Genomic DNA, 22,032 nt, shown 5'->3' on the forward strand with positions numbered 1-22,032 from the left:
TATAAACACAATATATATATATATATATATATATATATATATATATATATATATATATATTACAGATATTCATAACCAATTATACTGATTCATAATATGTACTGTATCTGGTATATGCGGGGGAAAATATGCTCTATGTACTAATTGATAACCGTGTCATTACGTAGTTTCGCGGCACATTTCAGATATTTACCTAAATTACTCAGTTCTTTGATGTTATTTACACTCAGAAGCTTGGTACACAGAACGATACAACACGTAGTCGTAAAGATTGTCATATTTTATAGCCAAGCTGTAATTCATTTCTTAACTGATGTTTAATTTCTTTGTATATGTGAGGGAAAAGCGCGATAACTGATTAAGATAATGTGACTTACTACTTGCATATGTAGATATTAAAACAACTTTTTTTTTTTTTATGTCTTATCCCGTTTTTTCTTAGCTGAATCATCTCACGGAAGCTTGTTCTTGCTTTTAATGATTGATAACCAGACAATTTGAATGAGAATGAAAATGTCATTTATTAAATATATAAAATGACGAAAAATAAGAGTTCACAACCTATTAATCTACATCGTCAAAATGGCTGAGTTCCTTCTAAAACATGGATGAAAATATAAATATCATCAACATTTGTCTATTCATGTCAAATTGCATTGTATTGCATTATGAGTAGCTCAATACGTTACCACGTCGACTGCAGAACCGTGGATCGCTTTTTCGAGACCAGCAGTGGTTTAAAAAAATTCAGATTCGTTTCTACAATAGCTGCATTTTTAAAGATTAGATAAAGTAATGAAAGTTTTCAATTTCAAAGTATTATTGTACATATCCTCTACTTTTGATATCAAATTTCTTTGGTATATCAACCCTCCTTAAGAGGAATTATAATCATATATTACACGTTGTCACAAAATTTGAATACACCATGTCACGTGATACCTTACATGATCTTGTGTACATACATATGGATTGAAAATGCAATCAGCTGTTCCGTTGAATTTCAACCAATCAGGAGTAGACTAAATATTCTTGTGCTTCTGAAAAACCGCGTACCTGAAAATCTGAGGCCAAATATCTCTTTGTTCTCTTTTGACTTCAAGCATACATTAATTAATGTCGGATTTTTTCACAACGAAACTGAATCCGAATTTTGCATATTTGACGATTCGTGGAGGTTTGATTAAAAGAAAGAAAGGTAAACGAGAACAACAAAGACGGAGAAGTACAGGGGGTATTCACCGGAACGACATTTCGAAATATATCATTGAAATGGATGTCGAACAGCCCCATTCGTATCTATCGTAAAGCCTCCTACGCGTATTTTCCCACAGCATAAGTACAGGGAAGCAATTAACGATGAAGGCGAAGAGATTGATATCACGTACGCAATAAGACTTTTTTTTTATAACGAACATTTATAGTTCAGATACTTTGTTACACCGACGGGAGTGGGCGGACAGGTGTGGGCCGGGTTTCTGATTTTTATTTCTCTACATCTTTTTTTTTTTTTTTTTTTTTTGACCGTGTGACTTTAATGGTGAGGAGCGTCTAGTGCTGAACAACACAAACACACGGCTACGTCACTCGTCATCTGTTGTTTACCGGACAGTCTCAGCTTTTATCACGTGTAATTTAATTTTTTTTCCTGAAAATAAAAACAATATTCTAAATACAATATACATATTTAAAAACTTTAAACACTTTTTTTTTTAAATATTTCGACCGTGTTACCGGTCTTCTTCACTCGTGTTACAAACACCACAAAACACGAGTAAAGACGATCGGTAACATGGTAGAAATATTTTTTAAAAAATGTAGAGTTTATAAAAAGGTCAATATATATATATAGATATACACCGGAATTTGAATGTCAAAGTGTAATTTTATGATTATCACAATAAATAATGTGTTTCTATTTTTTTTAACAAGTAGTATTATAAGTTCATGAAGTGCAACTTTCATTCTAACTCGTACAGAATACATGCCTTTGTTCCCAGTTCGTTGTGAAATATAAGGCACACTGTATTGAGACTGAGATTGAAAACATCTACAGGACAAATAACTGCAGCTCTCTGGGGAAATATTTGAACAGATCAGAGAGCTACAGATCCACCCCTTATAAAAACCTTCAATTTACGTCGCAGAAAAAGTGCTCACGGCTTAGTCCTTATAGCATTGTATTAAAAATATCGATATAAAAATTCCTGATTATAACGGGGTTTGCTTTGACTGGCTACCCAACATGGCTACATGTACGTCGACAAATGAAATCATTTGAAGCTGTGAATTCCGGGTCGCATGGGTCAGAAGGTATGTTTGGATACAAGTACAGTGGGAAATATGTTAGGAATTTCTTTTTATATTAAATTTATGAGACGGTGATACAAGAATGCATCGATATAAGACCTCAGCCGTGGGCAGTACTTTCTCCGGAATCACTGGACCAAATTCAATCAAACTTGGAACAAATCTTCTTTGGGGGGAAAGGCAAGGTAATAAAGAAAGGCCAAAAAAGATAATGGGGTTATTTAAAATCATAGACCCCGGGAGTAAGGTGGGGCCACAATAGAGGATTAAAGTTTTACATGCGAATATATAGGGGAAATCTTTAAAAATCGTCTCAAGAACACCTGGGTCAGAAGAGCTGAAATTTACGTTGAAACCTCCTGACATAACACAGACTCAAGTTTCTTCAAATCATGGCCTCCAGGGGTAAGTTGTGACCACAATAGGAGATCAAAGTTTTACATGCGAATACAGTGTACAATGTATATGGAGAAAGTCTTTAAATATCATCTTTTACAAAAACAATAGGCCAATAAAGTTGAAATTTACATGAAAGTTTCTGACATAGTGTAGATTCAAGTTTATTTAAATCATGACCCTTGGAAACAGGATGGGGCCACCATACGAGATCAAAGTTTTAGATGAAAAGATATGGGAAAACTATCCTTCTTGGGTACAGCAGGACCATGACTAATCATATTGATATGCAAGCATCCCCAGGTAGTGAAGACTCAGATTGGTTAAATTGTGCCCCCCCACCCCCCCCCCACCCCCCCGAGAGTAAGGTGGGGTCAAAGTTTTCTATGGAATATATAGGAAATCAAAACAAACACTTTTCAAGAGTAGCAAGCTAAGGTCACACTAAATAATCAAAATGCAAACGGAAGTTCTTTTATTTAAATTATTAACCATGGGGTTAGGATGGCTAAAATTTAATGCAATACATACACACAGGAAAGAAAATCTTTTAAACTTTCTTCTCCAGAACAGCCCGATCTTGTTAGTCATATTGGAATAGAGACATCTCCCATGTTGTAGGAATTCTAGGTCGGTTATGGTGTGACCCTTTGGAGCTAGGTAGGGGCCACAATATAGGGTCCAGATTTTTTATGGGAATAAAGATAAAAAAAAAAAAACCACTTTTAAAAGCAAAAGCTTAAAAGCAGCAGAACCAAGGTGACGCAGGTGAGCGATGTGGCCCATGAACACCTTGTCAATATTCGAAATCGGTTTTGTACGGGCGCATCCAAAAGAATGAATATTTCTACTTGGTGTTCGTCGATTTGGCCACTCGAAGGAGGCTAAAGTCCCTGTAGCACTTTCTCCCACTTCCGATCCTGTATATTAACCGTTGATTCAGGGGAACATGCCGGACGATGGGCAACATACACCACCAGCATTACAGTGCTGAGACTGCATCATCTTACTTATCAATGTTGATATTGTTGACTATGTAGCTTGCTGAATTTCAATGCTAGAAATACTAGCGACCCTGATCTTTGACCATTGCTGGTTTTACTGTGTCAATGCTAGTAATCCTGATCTTAGCTTTGATCATTGCTGGTTTTGCTGTGTCAATGCTAGTAATCCTGATCTTAGCTTTGACCATTGCTGGTTTTGCTGTATCAATGCTAGTAATCCTGATCTTAGCTTTGACCATTGCTGGTTTTGCTGTATCAATGCTAGTAATCCTGATCTTAGCTTTGATCATTGCTGGTTTTGCTGTATCAATGCTAGTAATCCTGATCTTAGCTTTGATCATTGCTGGTTTTGCTGTGTCAATGCTAGTAATCCTGATCTTAGCTTTGATCATTGTTGGTTTTGCTGTGTCAATGCTAGTAGTGCCACGGGATTTAGTATTCTGTGCTACTGCAGTTAGGTCAATGCGGAGTTTGAATTGAACAGCATTGCTCTTTATTAATGTCTGAATAATATAAGATTACCATATCTAGAAATACGTTTCTTGTCTATATCTAATATAACAAAATATTGGCCGTTTTAATCTCTGTAAATATTACAAAATCTGCATTGCCTCAATGCTAGTAAATGCTGATGTGAATGCTAGTAAATGTTGGTTTAAATGCTGGTAAATACCGATTTGAATGCTAGTAAATACTAATTTCAATGCTGGTAAATGCTGATTTAAATGCTGGTAAATGCTGATTTTTAAATGCTAATTTGAATGTTGGTAAATGCTGATTTGAATGCTAGTAAATGCTAATTTGAATACTGGTAAATGCTGATTTGAATGTTGGTAAATGCTGATTTGAATGCTGGTAAATGCTGATTTGAATGCTCGTAAATGTTGATTTGAATGCTAGTAAATGCTGATTTGAATGCTGGTAAATGTTGATTTGAATGCTAGTAAATGCTAATTTGAATGCTGGTAAATGCTGATTTGAATGCTGGTAAATGTTGATTTGAATGTTAGTAAATGCTAATTTGAATGCTGGTAAATGCTGATTTGAATGTTGGTAAATATTGATTTGAATGCTGGTAAATATTGATTTGAATGCTAGTAAATGTTGAATGCTGGTAAATGTTGATTTGAATGTTGGTAAATGCTGATTTGAATGCTGGTAAATATTGATTTGAATGCTGGTAAATGTTGATTTGAATGCTGGTAAATGCTGATTTTGCTCTCTGACAATGCTAATGATGCTGGTTCTCATTTTGCTGACTGTGCTGAACTAGTTTTATGCTTATGCTGATGGTAGCTTTGCCTAATGTCTAGATTAAGTAGGCTAAATCTATGTATCACAGATCAATCCCTGTATTTAGAGGGAACAGTAAACCAACTTATTGTGTTGAGTCCAAGTTCATATATTTTTTATGTTGAAACAGTCACACTCCCAAGTTCAATTTTCACTCGTGTTTACACGGGTAAACTTAGTAATGCTCGATGCAGACTTGTATTTTAGCAAGGATCGTTTACACGGGTAAACTTAGTAATGCTCGATGCAGACTTGTATTTTAGCACGGATCGTTTACACGGGTAAACTTAGTAATGCTCGATGCAGACTTGTATTTTAGCAAGGATCAAATTCCGAGTGTTTGATTGGGACTCGTGTATACAAGTTTTGTATATGGATTAACTTAATATTGTAAACATTCATTTTCTACGCGTCCCATGGGGATCCGGGTTAGAATAGGTCCTCAGTACCACTTGCTTGTCGCGAGAGGCGAGTAAATTGGGCGATCCTTTCGACGAGACCGCAAAAAATAAAAAGAATAAAGACCCCTTCCTGCTCAATATATGTAGGCGTCGAGCATAAACCAAAGTTTTGTAGCGCTTAACCGGCAATGGTGATGTCTCCATATGAGTGAATGATTCTCGAACGAGGCGTTAAACAATATATTGTAATGCAGGATTGCAATTGTAGTGATCAGTTCATGCGGCAATATTCATCACAGTAATGGTGAAATCAGATCGAACGCACCTGTACCAACTTTAACAGAAGTCTTCAATTACAGAAACACTGAATTTTATATTTCGACAGGGGATGCTTGCTTCTCCTTGGCACCTGATCCCACCTCTGGTATATCCAGGGGTCCGTGTTTGCCCAACTATCTATTTTGTATTGCTTATAGGAGTCATGAGATTGATCACTGTTCGTTATCTTCACCTTTCATTTCAACGGAAATATTTCTGTAGGAAACACGATCTTTCCCATGAGAGTTATTTCCCTTAAGATGATGCCGCTTCTTTCTCTTATCGTTTGTTGACAAAACAGCCACTTTTGAATCTCATGTCTGATTTACTGGAACAGCTTTAGATTTGTGAAGTTCAACTGTCTTCATTTAAATTTCTGGCAACCGAAAAATGATGTTACACTCGAGCATGCCCAGTCGATAAACTCTATTACTTGATACAGAAAAACACCGTTGTATGTTTTATTAGTAAAATATATTCAGACGCCCGAGGATGAATGTTACACACTGAGATAGCCAATGTCAATATGGAACTATTTATAGAAATGTACAATGGTGTCTCAAAACCCAGGAACAGGAGCCGAATCAATCTAAAAAATATAAAAGGAAACACATTACTCTCTCGACTGAAGATTCTAAAAATAAATCAACAACAGAAAAAGATAGAACAACAAATAACACCATAATATAGTAACCGCCAGATTTCGACAATTTTTAAAGTTTTTGTACTGCAGTCTTTACAAATTGAAACTGAAAGTGAATATTGAAAGTGAAAGTGAATAGTGAAAGTGAATATTGAAAGTGAAACTTACCGCCGGCCCAGAGATCAGAACCCTGTTAATGTCCTGAAATAGATTTTAAAAAGGTCATAACAAGGTCATTAGTGAATTGCATGATATTCCATGCATCTTTCAGCTATGTGAAAACGTGAGATTTTATGAAAGAAACACTGGTTAATCTGGCAGCAAACAAAATCTGACGTCATTTGTTTGTAAAATATATTAATTGTGCATGGCGTAAAACATACAAATGAATTTGTTTTCTAAGACACACACACACACACACACACACACACACACACACACACACACACACACACACATATATATATATATATATATATATATGAATATAATTAACATTGGTACATGTATTGGTTATCTTAAACTCCTTCACCACAGTAGCCGATTCAATAACAACGTCAAAAAAAAAAAATCAAAATGAAAGAAAAACCACCAAAAAAAAAAAAAAAGAAAGAAAGAAAAGAAAACACCACCGAAAAAAAAATAATGAAAGAAAGAAAAAAAACCATAAAAAGAAAATGAAAACATAAAATTAAAAATCCCAGCATGAGAACTATACATTATATGAAAGCTTTCCCCCTTTTCAGATTATCCAAATTAATGCTATTAAAGTACATATGCATGGTTTTCAGCAATATTTACGTTATATTACGATGTGGATACAGATCTAATAAAATGATATCAGCCTTCACTCCAATTCACATTCTTGGATAGGTTTGGGCAATACATATCATGTAAAGAGGATTATACGTAAAGTGCAATAAGCGGACATTGGTGCATAAAACGCTTGGTGCATGACAATCTTTCGTAGGGTATTCAAGCCCAGGGAGGTTTGTAAAGGAAATATTAATTTTACCCATTATAGTTAAATTTTGTTTACTGGATCGTCTAAAAGAATGAAAGATAATTGTTTTATTCACATTGCAAATAAAAGAACCCCTTCTTACGAAACACAATCACTTACATACCACAAATATAATTGGTTGATTCCATCCATCAACAGTCAATATACATGTGTATAAGAATGGATGATCAACATGAAGTGTTTTTCAATATAGACACGGTGCATGTACGAAAATGAACATAGTGCATCATGATATAAAGAGTGCACACAGAAGAAACTAACACACCATACAAAGTATGACAAGAAAAGAACAAATCTGATGCAGAGCGTCGTAAACAGTGAAAGAGACAGGAAAAAACACGTGCTCAGTGACGAGCAGCTCAGTGAAAAGTGAAAGTAGCATGTGAAAGAAAGAGTACGGCCGTGTGTTGCAGGACTGTTGACAGTGTTTACAAATCGCCTTGCGTCTTTTAACGCGCTGTGTAACATATAACACAATATAACACAAGTTGAGCTTGATTTTCGTGATTGTGCGTGAGTTTTCGAACACATGATTTGTTGATTAATTATGCGAACACATATCACATCTTACCATACTGATCGGCACCTACAGAAAGGCAGTGCAAGGTATAGTACAATTGTTTTGAAATGTATCATTATTTAAGAAAACAATATTTTAAAAATAGTTAATGATCAGAAAGTTAATTAATATATTGACCAATTTATGACAAATTATTTTCGCTCATACTTCAAACTGATACGTTGATAGAAATAGTATTTTATTTAAGTTATTTATATAATTTGTCTTATATACACTGTCTATAACTTTCCGATTTTCTTACCATAGTTATCATTATATGCTAACTGATTAGCTAATTCCAAATCAGAATGCAGGGAATCTCCATTGATATTGGCCTGAGCATGCGCATAATTCTGAGCTTGAGCAAGGACATGAGCTTGGGCTTGCGCCTGCGCTCCGGCAAACTCTCCCCCAAAGAGAGAAGATTCGGGGTATGGGGCATTAATGGGCCCATGCCCGTCAAAGTCGCCATCGAAAAAAGCGCCCTGATTTACGAATCCGGCCCCTAATTGGCCAGCTGCACCTCCATCTGAATCATCTATTTTAATGATAAAACAGACTCATGGCATGAGAGAGATACAAGAAATGTAAAAGATGTGATGATGGAGCCTGAATAAAAAGCATGGTAAACTAATGCTGTATTTGCGAAAAGAATCTACTATTATTCCCCGCAAAAGATATTCTAATACCTAGCAATGTCCATTTAATGTACAAAAACAATTATAGAAAATAACTAGCACCTTTGTTATTATCAATAAATGATGAGAAACCAAGAAGCAATGCTTAGAATTAAGACATGCTTCCCCTAAACGATGTTTTCGCCATCGATATAGTCAATGCGTACGTCAATTAAACAACAACGTTGAAATAATAGTAAAAAGGTTGTCTTTTTCTTCAACCGTGCGTACTAAAAGAAATGTCAGTGATAAAGTAAGTAGACATATTGGATGACTTACGATATAGTCAATGCGTACGTCAATTAAACAACAACGTTGAAATAATAGTAAAAAGGTTGTCTTTTTCTTCAACCGTGCGTACTAAAAGAAATGTCAGTGATAAAGTAAGTAGACATATTGGATGACTTACGATATAGTCAATGCGTACGTCAATTAAACAACAACGTTGAAATAATAGTAAAAAGGTTGTCTTTTTCTTCAACCATGCGTACTAAAAGAAATGTCAGTGATAAAGTAAGTAGACATATTGGATGACTTACGATATAGTCAATGCGTACGTCAATTAAACAACAACGTTGAAATAATAGTAAAAAGGTTGTCTTTTTCTTCAACCATGCGTACTAAAAGAAATGTCAGTGATAAAGTAAGTAGACATATTGGATGACTTACGATATAGTCAATGCGTACGTCAATTAAACAACAACGTTGAAATAATAGTAAAAAGGTTGTCTTTTTCTTCAACCATGCGTACTAAAAGAAATGTCAGTGATAAAGTAAGTAGACATATTGGATGACTTACGATATAGTCAATGCGTACGTCAATTAAACAACAACGTTGAAATAATAGTAAAAAGGTTGTCTTTTTCTTCAACCATGCGTACTAAAAGAAATGTCAGTGATAAAGTAAGTAGACATATTGGATGACTTACCGTAGTTAGGACCGTATCCAGGGCCCTCTAAAATGAAAGTAAAAGTACACATCAAAACAAAAGAACAAGTAATGAGAACATAAAATGTATTATCGACAGCATTCAATATTCAAATCTTAAACTCCTTCAGGAATCAAAGCATTCAAGTTGAATTTTAAAGATATGTGATGAAGAAGGTGAATCTAGAAAGAAAGATTCATCCGTTTGAAGAAACGACAATATTCAAGAGAAAGGTAATATGGTGCTTTGGAGAAGGAAAGGTCGGGTAGAATACAGAAGAGAAATAAAAGCAGATAGTATATGTTGCATGGAGATTGACATTGTATAGTACAATCAATCTCCTAATTAATTATAGAGGAAAGGTTATATTTTGTGACAGTGCAGAGTTTGTGTTGAAGATATAAATTGTTCCTGTAAATTGAATACGTCATTTAATATGACCAAATGTCAAAATCTAAGGAGTTTCCGCATGACAAAGATATAGGGTGCATTTTGTGAACACATGTTCTTCCAGTTGCAGGATGTGCATTTATACAATATACTGGTATGGGTTTCCTTGATTATGAAAAATAGTACAAAAACCTATAACAACAATGCCTTTTATACAACTCAAATGGGGATTCTTTAGCATTGATACATTGTATGCTAAAACACAAAGTGCTTCCGGTGTGCAGTTTAATATAAATATACATATTATGGGAAATACAAAGGAATCTGTTGGGAAGTATTTTCGCGGGATAGTAGCAAGCATAGAGGTACTGCAATGGATATATCGATACATGGCAGAAGGACGAAGCGTCGTTGGTACATGGGAACAGCCTTGTGAATCTGTCTTACCGCTCTTTACGTATCGTCCTCGGACTTCACCTCCCACATATAGAGGTAAAGTCCTTCTCTCTTCATAAACAATGCCACCTCTACCTGGGAGCATTGCACCTCCTCCCATCATTTCAGCACGTGCGGCAAAACCGCCATCTCCCCGATATAACCGACTGTCTAACTGTGCCTGTTGTAAATCAAAACCTGATCCTGATCGTACCCCAGCAGCGAATCTTTCATCATCATTATATCCCAGGGAAGAATGAATTGACTCTAATGATCCCTCCACCGAGCCAGGGAGAGGCATTGCAAATCCACCACTGTCTGATCCATCTGCAAATGTATCTGGACCGGGAACCCCAGGGATTGAAAATCCTGATTCAAAACGTGCACTGCCACCAACCCCGACTTCTGGTGCGTAGCCTGGTACATCTGGACCATACAATCCACGTTCAACATCTACTGATGCACCTGGAAATCCATCGGAACCGAAAGATCGACGAATGTCTGTTACTCCCCCAATGACTGGGGCAGCCTCATCCACAATTGTGCTGACATCGACCAGTCCTGGGCCTTCATTGATCGCAACACCTCTTGTTTCAATTCCGCCTGCAAACACACCCGCTGGACCTACAGAACTCGTGACAGAACTGGCAGAAGCATAACTTCCGCAGTCAACTCCCGCTGGTCCGCATCCTTCGGCTGTAAATCAGGGGACGAGGTGAAAAATAGAAAATATCATTGATAATGAAGCAAAATCCATTGATGAATGAGAATATTGGAAAGTGGGGAGTAATTGAGTATTCAAAATGATATAGTACTTAGAACTACACAGCAATTTGATAAAATGAAGTGATCTATAAATAAATGAGAAGCTAATACCAACCAAATGTAGTAAGTCTGGTGGAAATGGAAAGGAATATTAGTGGTACCTCGATCGTATACACCGTAAAAGGAAAGGGTTGGGAGGGTAAATGAGAGAGGGAACAAGTATATATATCATCACCAAATATTCCAATGACAGATACCATATACTGCGTCAGAAACCAAGTATTAACAAAAGAAGCAGAAAGGACAGTCACCCCTTTGTACGTCTGTTGTGAAAATACTTGTGCAACCTTGTAACACACACGACCAGGGTTCGCAGTTTAATGATTATAGCAAATGTTGTAAAAACAATGTATCTGGCTATGTAATAGTTTCTTATGAACTTGTAATTCCTGCAATAAGTACAAATCTAATTATTTCAGCTAAAGAAGATATCAGAATGTTATACAACATCTAGTTAAGCGTTATACAATAGACACCTAGTTAAATGTTAAACAACAAACATCTAGTTAAATGTTATACAACAAACATCTAGTTAAATGTTATACAACAAACGTGTAGTTAAATGGCATATAACATGTAGTTAAATGTTATACATCATCAACTTAAATATCGTACAACATCAACTTATGACAATAGTTTGACTTTGCTCAGTACTTACGTTTGACGGGGACAGGTACAATTTCAGTCAACGTGGTCCTCTCTAAAAAGACAAAACATGGTAAGTTTATATTTCCATGATATTTTGTGGATTTAAAAAAAAACAACGACAAAAACTAAAAAAAAAACAAACACACAAAAAAAACAACAAAAAAACAACAAAAAAAAAACAAAAAAACAAACAAACAACAACAAGTGGATATTAATTCATTTATCTTTAAAATAATGTGTATACTTACTGGGGATGCCCACCTTCTTCACAACAGTGACTGAAAATAGAAGTTAAATTATGAATTTATATCGTAAACTTTCAGAAAGATACTTCTTAAGGTTTCAAGATCGTCAATTACGATCGGCAAAATTACATGTAACTTTCAATATATTTCTTCCATGAATTATTTAAAAATACAATGTTTCCATCCGTTGGTTATCATAAGATAAACTGCTCTCAATATACTTTTATTCCTCTGGAAAAGTTGATATCGTCTTACCATCAATGGGAACTGAAATGAACAAAACAAAACGTTAAGATTAAGAATGGAGGCAAAATGAAATTCAAATATTTATTATGCAAATTATATTTTTAATAGCATTATTCTGTGAATTAGACGGAAAATTACACACACTTTATTGTTTTCAAATGCTATATGATTACATAATGACATTCGTAATTATTATTTGAGTATACATTTCATTTTCCAACTTTTGTCAGCTTTTACTCATTTTTTTTTAATATTATCAAAACGTAGAGGCTAAGTATTATCAAATAATTTAAGAAGAGTTTATTCATTAAAGAGCATGACATGCAGATTTAGAGAGTTTTGATTTTTTTGGGAAAAATACATTTTGACACTTGCAACAATAAAATTCCAAAGGTCCAAAAACATACTATATTCACAAAAATTATCAACTACAGTTCTTCCAAAGTAGATCACAATAAGTGTTTTATTCAAAGTCCATTCTTGACCATTTGCAAAAATAATGTGAAAAAATAGGTATAGATATCGACGTCATAATATAATATCATTGCTCTAATTACGTCATAATCGTAGAGCTTTTATGTATGGACTTTTCACCAGTAATAAAGCTACGTCATGTGTGTTTCTCACATGTATATTATTATCCAATATTTCAAACTTACCTCTCTGTACTTCCTGGGTCTGCTTTACACGGACACCTATTAAAAGTAAAGAATAATATGTAAAACTGAAAGCGTGCTCTTGATTAAGATATCCATCAAACTAATGTTCGTCATCTTCATTTTTTATTTGGTTGGAATTGAAGAAAACGCTTTGATAATAAAGTTCAAACATTGTTGATTCTGTTTTCAGTCATTTTAACCATTATACAGACTTTGATTTCAGTCACTGTAGCCATTTTTAAATCGTCTTATATACTTTGATTTCAGTCACTGCAGCTATTTTCAAATTGTCTTATCTGCTTTAATTTCAGTAATTATAACCATTTTCAGATCGTTTTATGAACACTCACGTGGGACAGGTACTCTAACTTCAACGGGGACCTCTATTTTTCTGTGGTGAACTTTCTGTACTTTGACTGTAATAGTACGTTAATCATAAGAATATGGAAAAATATATCCATTAATATGAATATCTAATAATAATAACAAAATGACTCCATATTTTGATTTTTTAAAAGACTTGTTTACTCACATGGCTGGGGAACTCGAACTGAAAAATAAAGATGTAATTTTTTATTGACATTCATTTATGATAAAGGTTTAGAACAATCGAGCGATAAAAGTCGAAGTATTTTGTTTGGCAATGAAACTCTCTACACATACCAACTTTAACTCTGTCTTTGTACACCTTGTGTGGCACATCGACTGAAAATCAATTAAAATATACACAGTAAATGTCATGTTGACAGAAAATGTGTCTTACTGGATGAAAATAATAATATCTGCAGAACTGAGAGATTCAGCTTGCCAATAAAACCAAGAATTTTCAAATTTGAAAACGGCAACGAGAATCTTGGGGGTTTTTTCCAGAAAAAATTATGATTTGAATATAAACTTTGAAGACACGTACCGATTCTGTTCAATACCTTTGTGACTGTAAAAGTAAGAAATGCAATTCACATGTATGTAAATCAATCTGAGAAAATGTTCTAGAAAACAAATATTAGATTTTATTTAAAAACACATGGTATTTAATTTGTAGTGCTCATACTTTGCAGTCCAGATGTCGAGGATACATATGTAGTGTTCAATAGTAACTCGAAATAAAATAATAGTTTCCTGATAGGTTTTTTGTGTGCTATATTTCAGGGTTCAACTTTTGCACAAATCTTTACTGGTTTTGCTATGTTCAAGGGTTTAATTTGTGTTCAACTTTTGCACAAATCTTTACTGGTTTTGCTATGTTCAAGGGTTTAATTTGTGTTCAACTTTTGCACGGATTCTTACTGATTTTGTGCTTGACAACAGGGTATGGTCGTGGAACATTGATGATCTTCTTGACTTGTCTTGTGTGCCATACATCATCTGAAAACATAAAATAGGTCTCAAGTCTTTTGTCAATAGAAAACATAAAATAGGTCTCAAGCCTTTTGTCAATAGAAAACACATTTTTTAAAAATCTGTCTAAGTGATATTTCTAAACTTTGATATTGGAATGCGACCACCTAATCAATAACGATCCAATGAAACGGATCAAATTTCGATAAATTGGCGAATTTGGGATATAATGTTGAGTTTTGTAAATACTTACATGGTTTTTGGCGATAATTTACTCTAACCTCTGTAAAAAAGAAAGAAAAGCAATCGATTATTGCATGTATTAACACAATAGTTATGGTAAAACACATGTACTGAGGTTCACATTAGTAAAATCTTACGTGGAACGTGTTTGACGTATGGCTGCAGAATAGTTTTCTGAACATCAATAGGGAATTTTCGGATTTGAGGTTGTCTCAAAATCACTACAAAAAGAAACAGCAGGCTGTAAATTTTCAGAATTAACAAGACTAAAGGCTGTAAAGTTCAGAATATGTCAGTCTGTTTTATCCGAAACTTTAAAATCCATTTTTTAAATTTTTGATACATACATTTCTTCTCCACGATGACAGGTACTGAAAAACAAAATGTAAGAACTTTTACTTTCACATTTAACTTTTACTTTCACATTTTCTCTCTTAAACCACAGAGTTTGGTAATAGATATTGAGCTGCAATAAATGTCACAATGAATCAAACTTGTAATTAGATTTTTTTTTAATCTTTTATAAATATCAAAACTTGTATATACAGTAAAATACGTTTATAGTGAAGTGCTGGGGACGAACAATTTTCATTCGTTATAAAAGTGAATCTACAATGAAAGAAAGTCCTTTCGCTGTAAGTGTGAGATCATTATAAGCGTGTTCGCTGTAACCATGCTTTACTGTAGTACGTTATGGAATATTATCTGGAATCAGTACAGGTGATAGTTATACCTTCACGAACGATATCCCGGGGGACGTTAACTTGTTTAACGACCGTTTGTCTAATTGGAACATGCTGGACTTGTCTTACTGCAAACGAAAGTAATATAAATAAAACAAATGAAAGATTAGCAGCCTATTTAAAACACTTTCCTCTAGATATTCATATAGTGTTTTTGTTTGTAAAGATTTGACTTTCCATTTTAAAATTATCAGAGTTTTGAATCATTCAATATTTTGATCACCCTCTGATGCATGCATGTAGTTTCTCACCTGGGTGTTCTTGAAGGGCGGGTACACGCACAACTTGTGGCTTTGGAGCGGCTAGGAAGTAAAATAACAGAAAAACATATGAAACGAATTTGAGAATAATTTGATTTCTTTATTAATTTTGCAAGGGGGAGCAATTTTAATTATCATTCAATCAACCTTTAGTTAAATGGGTGGGTTTTCTTCACTTTTTGTCTATTGCATTGCAAATATCATTTCAATTTCCTTATCTTTGAAACAGATACAGTGTACATTGTAGTAGCACTTGGCAAACTTCGGGTGAAATCGGACAACCGCGGTTTCCGCCGAAGTTTGCAGATTGTTGAATAATGAATGATTGTTGAATACTCACGAACATGGATGACTGGAAAAGAGAAGGAGAACAATTAGGGCGAATTTCTTCTACACATTAAGAAAAAAATATTTAATAATTGTAGGCGGAGTTCATTAAATGTTACAATTATGTTGCATAGTTATATACATTGTAGCTACTTACTTTGTGTATGTTTCTTTACAGGTGGCAAAGGATCTGTAGAGGAAATTAGGATTAAATAAGTATAAACACACAATGAGCAGGAAGACACGTGGAAAGTTTGTATATTTTATCAATACTTTCATGAAATAGTAAAAAAAAAAAACAACTTTAAAAACGTTTTGAGGAAACACTTGAAATTGCCTGAAACTTTGACTGGTCAAAGAATTAGATTAATCATAAGTCTTTGACTTCAGTTTATCCTAAGACGCGAAAACCATTGTCTTGTAAGGCATAAAACGAAATAAGCATAACACATATGGACACCATTCACAACTTAAAACAACACAAAAATAAACATATTCGTGATTTTTTTCATGAAAATCTTTTTTCTTTTTTTTATCAAACGGATGTCATATTTTTCAAATAGAGACATGTGTAAATAATATTTGTTTTAGGAAGCAGTATTAAGACAGTTTATATACATGTAATTTCTTATCTATACTCACCCCCAAGGGCAAGGCCTGAAAATATAGAGAAAAAGGCATGTCATTACACAGGTACCAATATCTTGAAAACAAACATAACTAACGCTATCGATATACAGCTTTGTCGTTTGATTTCATTACATTCACGCTATTTCAGTAACGGATTCCTGATCAACTTCAGGGGTTAAAGATGTTTATTTTAATCATTTTATTTCGTAAGTTTGTAATACCTTGATGGAATGATTTATTATCAAAATTTTAATTACTACTTGACTGACATGAAAACTTTTCTGATTTTTATTTTTTAATTTTGTAATTAATGATTAGATTTTGTCATGTAAATTATGTTATAATAATCTAAGCTAACTAGTCCATTGAGATATAAATAGATAAGTTTTAATATCTTTTTAAAGAGAAAAAATACGAAGATAAGAAGTCTCATTAAAGGAAACCGCGATTGTTTAAAAGTTATCAAGTACGACGCAATCAGACGAAAATTATTTATTGCCTTTACAGGTATCATATAATTTGTCCTTGCTGTTTTGCATAATTACACGTCTTTTAATGGATGTTTCTATGCAGAGGTCAACGATTACAAGGTGTTTGATGTTAATAAAACATTACAACACTGTGTTCGGAATCTACTGATTGCAGGAGTAATGCCCCCTCTTTGTTTAAACGACGTGTAAACATGTTCTCGACCATCAGTTATAAAGGGGCCTTTTACATCATTTAGACAAACCCATCAATTTCATTTTCCGCCAGAGGGCGTTGTCTGAAACTTTTACTTTTATACCGTCGCCTGGTTTTTTTATGTGTGAACTTTCACACGTGACGGAACTGCTTGTTTGTATTATAAACAAATATAGATTAGACACAAGAAATAGCTAAGACAATAAATTACATTTCCGATTGTCATCTGACAAATTTAGGCGAGGAAAGCAGGCGTTTATGGGTCGCGTCTTTACTGTGTGCTCATTTGTAAAACTAGGCATCAAACAACGATTAATGTAACTGAATTAGATCGTATTTACGACTCAATTCATCCAATCGTCGAGATGTTGCGTTCAAAAGTGTGGCATTCCTTCACTATTTCTATGTCTATGTAAGAATATTGGCAGCTTTCTTCCTAAGGAGATTAAGAAAGGTAGGCGAAGTGATAATTGGAATGGGGTTCAATCGTTTTGGGTTCATATTACAAACAATATGAAAAGGAAAGTAGAGTTATACCGAAATCAGTTTACTTTCACTTTAGCATGGTCATTTATTGGTAAACAAAAGACAGAAAGCAATTTCTAAATTCCTCTTCAAATCAAAAACATTAATGTACACTATATGACGTAATTTTTAAAATAGGTTTTGAAAATTGTGGAAAAATCAAAACGAAGATATTAATTAGATATAAATGGATAATGGTCGAAAGCTGTTCACAATTTTGAATACACCGCCTTACTGACACTTAAGGAATACCCCATTCTCAAAAAAAAGAAAGAAACCAAAAAAAAAAAAAAATAATAATAATAAAACCATTTCTTCTTTTGTATGAAAAACCCTAACATTTAATGAATTTATTCAATCAAGTTACTGAGAATTAATTACTTTTTGGTATTGATGAAGCGCAACCTTAGCTGAAATAGAAATCAACCGATAAGAATTTGGGGTACTCTTGATGAAAACGCATAGGCAAGCAATATGTCGAGAGGAACGTCCTCCTCTATACGAAAAAAAATTATAAATTTTGATAGGTGCATAATCTTGAAGCTAAATTTCTCGAGGCTAATGTTTTTAAAATATATTTTATCTTATTTTACTCATTTTTGCGCAATCTGATGGTTTTTATGTATAATGAATCAAAGGATGTATAATTCATACAGAATGTAGTCATTGTTTTCTGTTGTTGTTTTTTAATCAATAGTCGAAATTTCAATGCAACAAATCAATGAAGGTCTTTCCCAGACGATACCAGAAAGGTGAACATAGCCGTTCATGCGTAACGTGCAAATCCAGAATGCCGAATCTGACATGATTTATTGCCGTAACTGTTGCAGTTGTCAACAGTACCTTCAATATGGACATACGGCGTTGTGTGTGACGGTTTAATTACTATATTAAAGACATCTAGGATTTTATGGTACAGTGTTGGACTTTCTGTCCGAATAAAATACATTGGCTTGCGGTCATACACTGCGCAAACTGTATAATCAGCAATTAAGAACGATAAGTAATTATAGATAGAACGCCTGCAAACAAGTATGTGAGGTGTTCGAATTTTTTAATTTTTTTTTTTAAATTTGCAGTAACACAGTTATCATTAATACATCAAACTAGTACAAATTGTCAATTTCAACTCACAAAGTATTGCGACATGAATTTCTAAATCTTAAATAGATATATGAATAACTTCAAATAACCTATATTTAGGTATGTCATCAAAATATGTTTTATGACACTAATATTATGTTTTCTGTAAACAATATATTACCGGAATGTGAGTGTGTAATGTTTAATGAAAATGAAAATCTAAAAATTATTTTCAAACTAATTTTTTTCTCGAATCTAAAAAGCATACTTACCCAGTAAAGCGGATAGAATAAGCACAGCCAGCATCGTCCAATGTTTCTGACAATGCGCGCTCAAGTCCTTTTCAAATGATCCCGTCTAGCACAAATTATTACCTCGGAAAGTATATATACTGAACCATTGAATCCGTACCGTGACCTATCGGAGGCCGCAGCGGTGTGATATTTCCTTTACAACTGTCAATCAAAAATTTTAGGTAACACCCACTTCATTATGGAAATAAGGGGTGTGGCTATTTATGAAAATGTAAATGTTTTTGAATATGAACTGGAAAAAATGTCTTAATTGGGTGTTTAGTTATTAAACATTTTGGATTCAAACAACAATAATGAAGAGGAAAATTGTTCATTCTTGTGATTTGTGTTTACTTTTTTTTAAATATCAACATTCCAGGCAGCCTTTTTCTCATGGTAGTTTATTTCATTTCATGTTCCCTGTCGGCGCCTCTGATGTGTAATTATCGATGTTAATTATCTTAAACCGCAACGAGTGACAAGTTAGCTGTCAGAAGACGTTCTCTTTTATTTTTCATAGTCTCTAAATGTTAGAAAATTTCGATTGGACGTAAAGTCGGGGAGAAAAAGTTTTGTATTTGAAAGAGCAAAGCTCTGGATGATTCATGAACTGTTTCAGGGTTTTTTCTTGGAATATAGCATTTTGTTTCCAATGAAAACTACGTGTTTTTAAACAGATTGTGGCGAAACTTGAATTAAGCTGGAAAACATTGTACTTCTAATTGTACAGTCCATCCTTGGTGATTTGAGATGGGTAGAAGCATAAACAGGGACGGATTCAAGGAATTTAAACTTATAACGTTAACCTTTCATTCATTCTGGAATTAAGTGAATATTTAGTTTCATTTGGGATTCAGGATAATTTGAACGATAAAGTAGAACTCTAAAACCATTCGTTTCTTTAGCGTGATCGTAATTTGTTAGCTTATGATAACGAGAGAGGAATTGATAATAAGTGCATGTACACATGTTTTTCAATCTCAACAATTCAAGTGATATGTATTTAATCATATGCTTGTTTCTTTGAAATAGATAAATGCAGTTTAAACTAAATAAATAAATATGTTTAAAATATATTTTATTGAGAAACTCAATAGGATCGGGCAACAGGCATAGCCTATGTAGGCCCTCTCCCAAATAAATTAAAATACAGTTTAAATTAACTCTAAAATCAAAATGTTATAAATTACCAAGTGTGAGGAATAGGGAAAATGTTTATCAACCCATTTCTAAATATGTACAAATACACACAACATGGAACATGCGCAAACCAATAACCTTGAGCATTGATCCTTTATACTTCTCAAGTCATTTTAGTTCCGCACGTTTTCAATGAAGAAGTGTACCCATGTAGGAATTCGATAACCATCTTTTCTTTTAGTATTGGTAAAATTCAAAACGGCAGATGATACGTGGTGCGACAGTATGAACTAAATAATCTTAATTTGATTATGGATTGGATAAGACTAAGACGACGCGCAGATTTGAATGAAATGACGAAGTTATAATTAGTTAAATAATCTATTAATATTTCAAAACAAAATCATGTGTAAGATTCCTGGAAGTTTACGCACTCAATGTAAATAACAAACAAGAGAAGAACATGGAATGGTTAAACATTGTTTAGCAAGAGAAACATGAGTTATGTATACGTTAAATAAATAATTTGAAAAATTATTTCCATTGTTTGAATATTCAACATCCATTTCGGCTGTAAATTCTGCAGTAGTGTGTTTGCTATGTATTCTACCCAATTTGTTGAGTTTCTTGTCTTTTTCGGTTTTTTCTCTCATGCTAGTCGTCCAATTTTTTAAGCTTAATTGAATTGAATTGAATTATTAATTCATGTGAAACTTCTACAGTGAGTACCCCCCCCCCCTGATATAATCAAGAGATCCGACCTGTGGAACATTTTTTTGTATCGTTATAGATGGAATTGTTTTTCTTGAAGACAAGTATCTTCACAATGGATGCTCAAGCTCAACCCACGCTTCAGATTTGACACTCACTCACGGTGAATAATTTCGCCGTAGAATGTTTAACTAAATGCTTCTTAATAGGGATCAACACAGATATCGACGATGATAACGCCCAATGGCTAGCTACCTACTCCCACGGTAGAATGCCAGCTTTTGTTTACAAACTGTGTGACGTAATGCACTGCCACCCAACGGCAGTGCTATCAACCTTTTATACTCTGCAGGGAGATAACTCTTTAAAAAATTTGAGTAACTTCACATTCTGAAAACATGCAATGTAGTTTTAAGGATTTGTGTGTTTTGCAGTATAACATTGGACTCTGGACGGTTTTTGTCTTGCGTTCGTAAAACCGAATTTCGAATGTTACATATTGTAAAAGAACCATTTAACTTGACTGAAAAAGACACTACAGGCAGACTTCATCACGACTGGAAGGCCAGGAAAAAAAAAATCCCCGAATCTTAATTTGTAGAATAGTTTGCAATCTTTTATACACAGCGATTGTTCTTTTAACGAGTGCCTACGCTGAAGCCTGTTTGTATTTTGATAAAATAGAACATTGTTTGCAACCAAATAAATTCCATGCATGAGACTTTTATGTGTTCTTTTCTTGGATATGTCTACTTATTTCAATGTTTCTACGTAATTCATTTTTTTTTTCACTTACAAATGATGTACTTCAATTTTTCAAAGCATGATTTTAATGTTTGAACACGTTCTAAAAGTTTATGAATTAGGCGCTTGGCTGACTATGACAAGCTTAAGAATTAAGCGCTTGACTGACTATGACAAGCTTAAGAAAGAACTAAAATAAAGTAAATGCTCTCTTGAGGAAAATATAAAATAAAAAGTCTAGATGCAAATATTTCCTTAATAAATGTATAAAGCACACCCATGTTCAATATAATGTTTTGTGAAAATCGG

General features: G+C 33.9%; 1 protein-coding gene across 4 annotated transcripts; it reads right to left on the reverse strand.

The window, feature by feature from the left end:
- Positions 1–6,167: 6,167 nt before the first annotated feature.
- Positions 6,168–19,244, reverse strand: LOC125662345 (valine-rich protein-like). Of its 4 annotated transcripts, XM_048894523.2 has the most exons (24): positions 19,108–19,244; positions 16,556–16,570; positions 16,071–16,103; positions 15,927–15,938; positions 15,578–15,628; positions 15,317–15,394; positions 14,931–14,954; positions 14,721–14,804; positions 14,594–14,623; positions 14,290–14,367; positions 13,913–13,936; positions 13,666–13,707; positions 13,535–13,552; positions 13,353–13,418; positions 13,003–13,038; positions 12,353–12,364; positions 12,101–12,130; positions 11,863–11,904; positions 10,392–11,075; positions 9,555–9,581; positions 8,211–8,486; positions 7,961–7,975; positions 6,534–6,566; positions 6,168–6,311 (listed from the first exon to the last, which is right to left on the reverse strand). In XM_048894523.2, exons 1-23 carry the CDS (start codon positions 19,139–19,141, stop codon positions 6,559–6,561), a joined length of 1,719 nt encoding a protein of 572 aa, XP_048750480.1. In that variant the 5' UTR covers positions 19,142–19,244; the 3' UTR covers positions 6,168–6,311; positions 6,534–6,558. The 4 variants fall into 4 exon arrangements, with proteins under 4 accessions (XP_048750480.1, XP_048750483.1, XP_048750481.1 ...); XM_048894526.2 differs by lacking the exon at positions 10,392–11,075; XM_048894524.2 differs by lacking the exons at positions 7,961–7,975; positions 8,211–8,486 and adding an exon at positions 7,381–7,412.
- Between the last annotated feature and the right edge of the window lie 2,788 nt (positions 19,245–22,032).

The sequence above is a fragment of the Ostrea edulis genome, chromosome 8 (genome assembly GCF_947568905.1).
Source record: "Ostrea edulis chromosome 8, xbOstEdul1.1, whole genome shotgun sequence".
Taxonomy (NCBI): Eukaryota; Metazoa; Mollusca; class Bivalvia; order Ostreida; family Ostreidae; genus Ostrea; species Ostrea edulis.

Coding starts and splice junctions, on each gene's coding strand:
- LOC125662345 (XM_048894523.2), bottom strand. CDS start 19,141: ATGCTGGCTGTGCTTATTCTATCCGCTTTACTGG. Junction 15,395..15,577: donor CGCCCTTCAAGAACACCCAG/GTGAGAAACTAC, acceptor TTTCGTTTGCAG/TAAGACAAGTCCAGCATGTT. Junction 14,624..14,720: donor ATACGTCAAACACGTTCCAC/GTAAGATTTTAC, acceptor TCTTTTTTACAG/AGGTTAGAGTAAATTATCGC.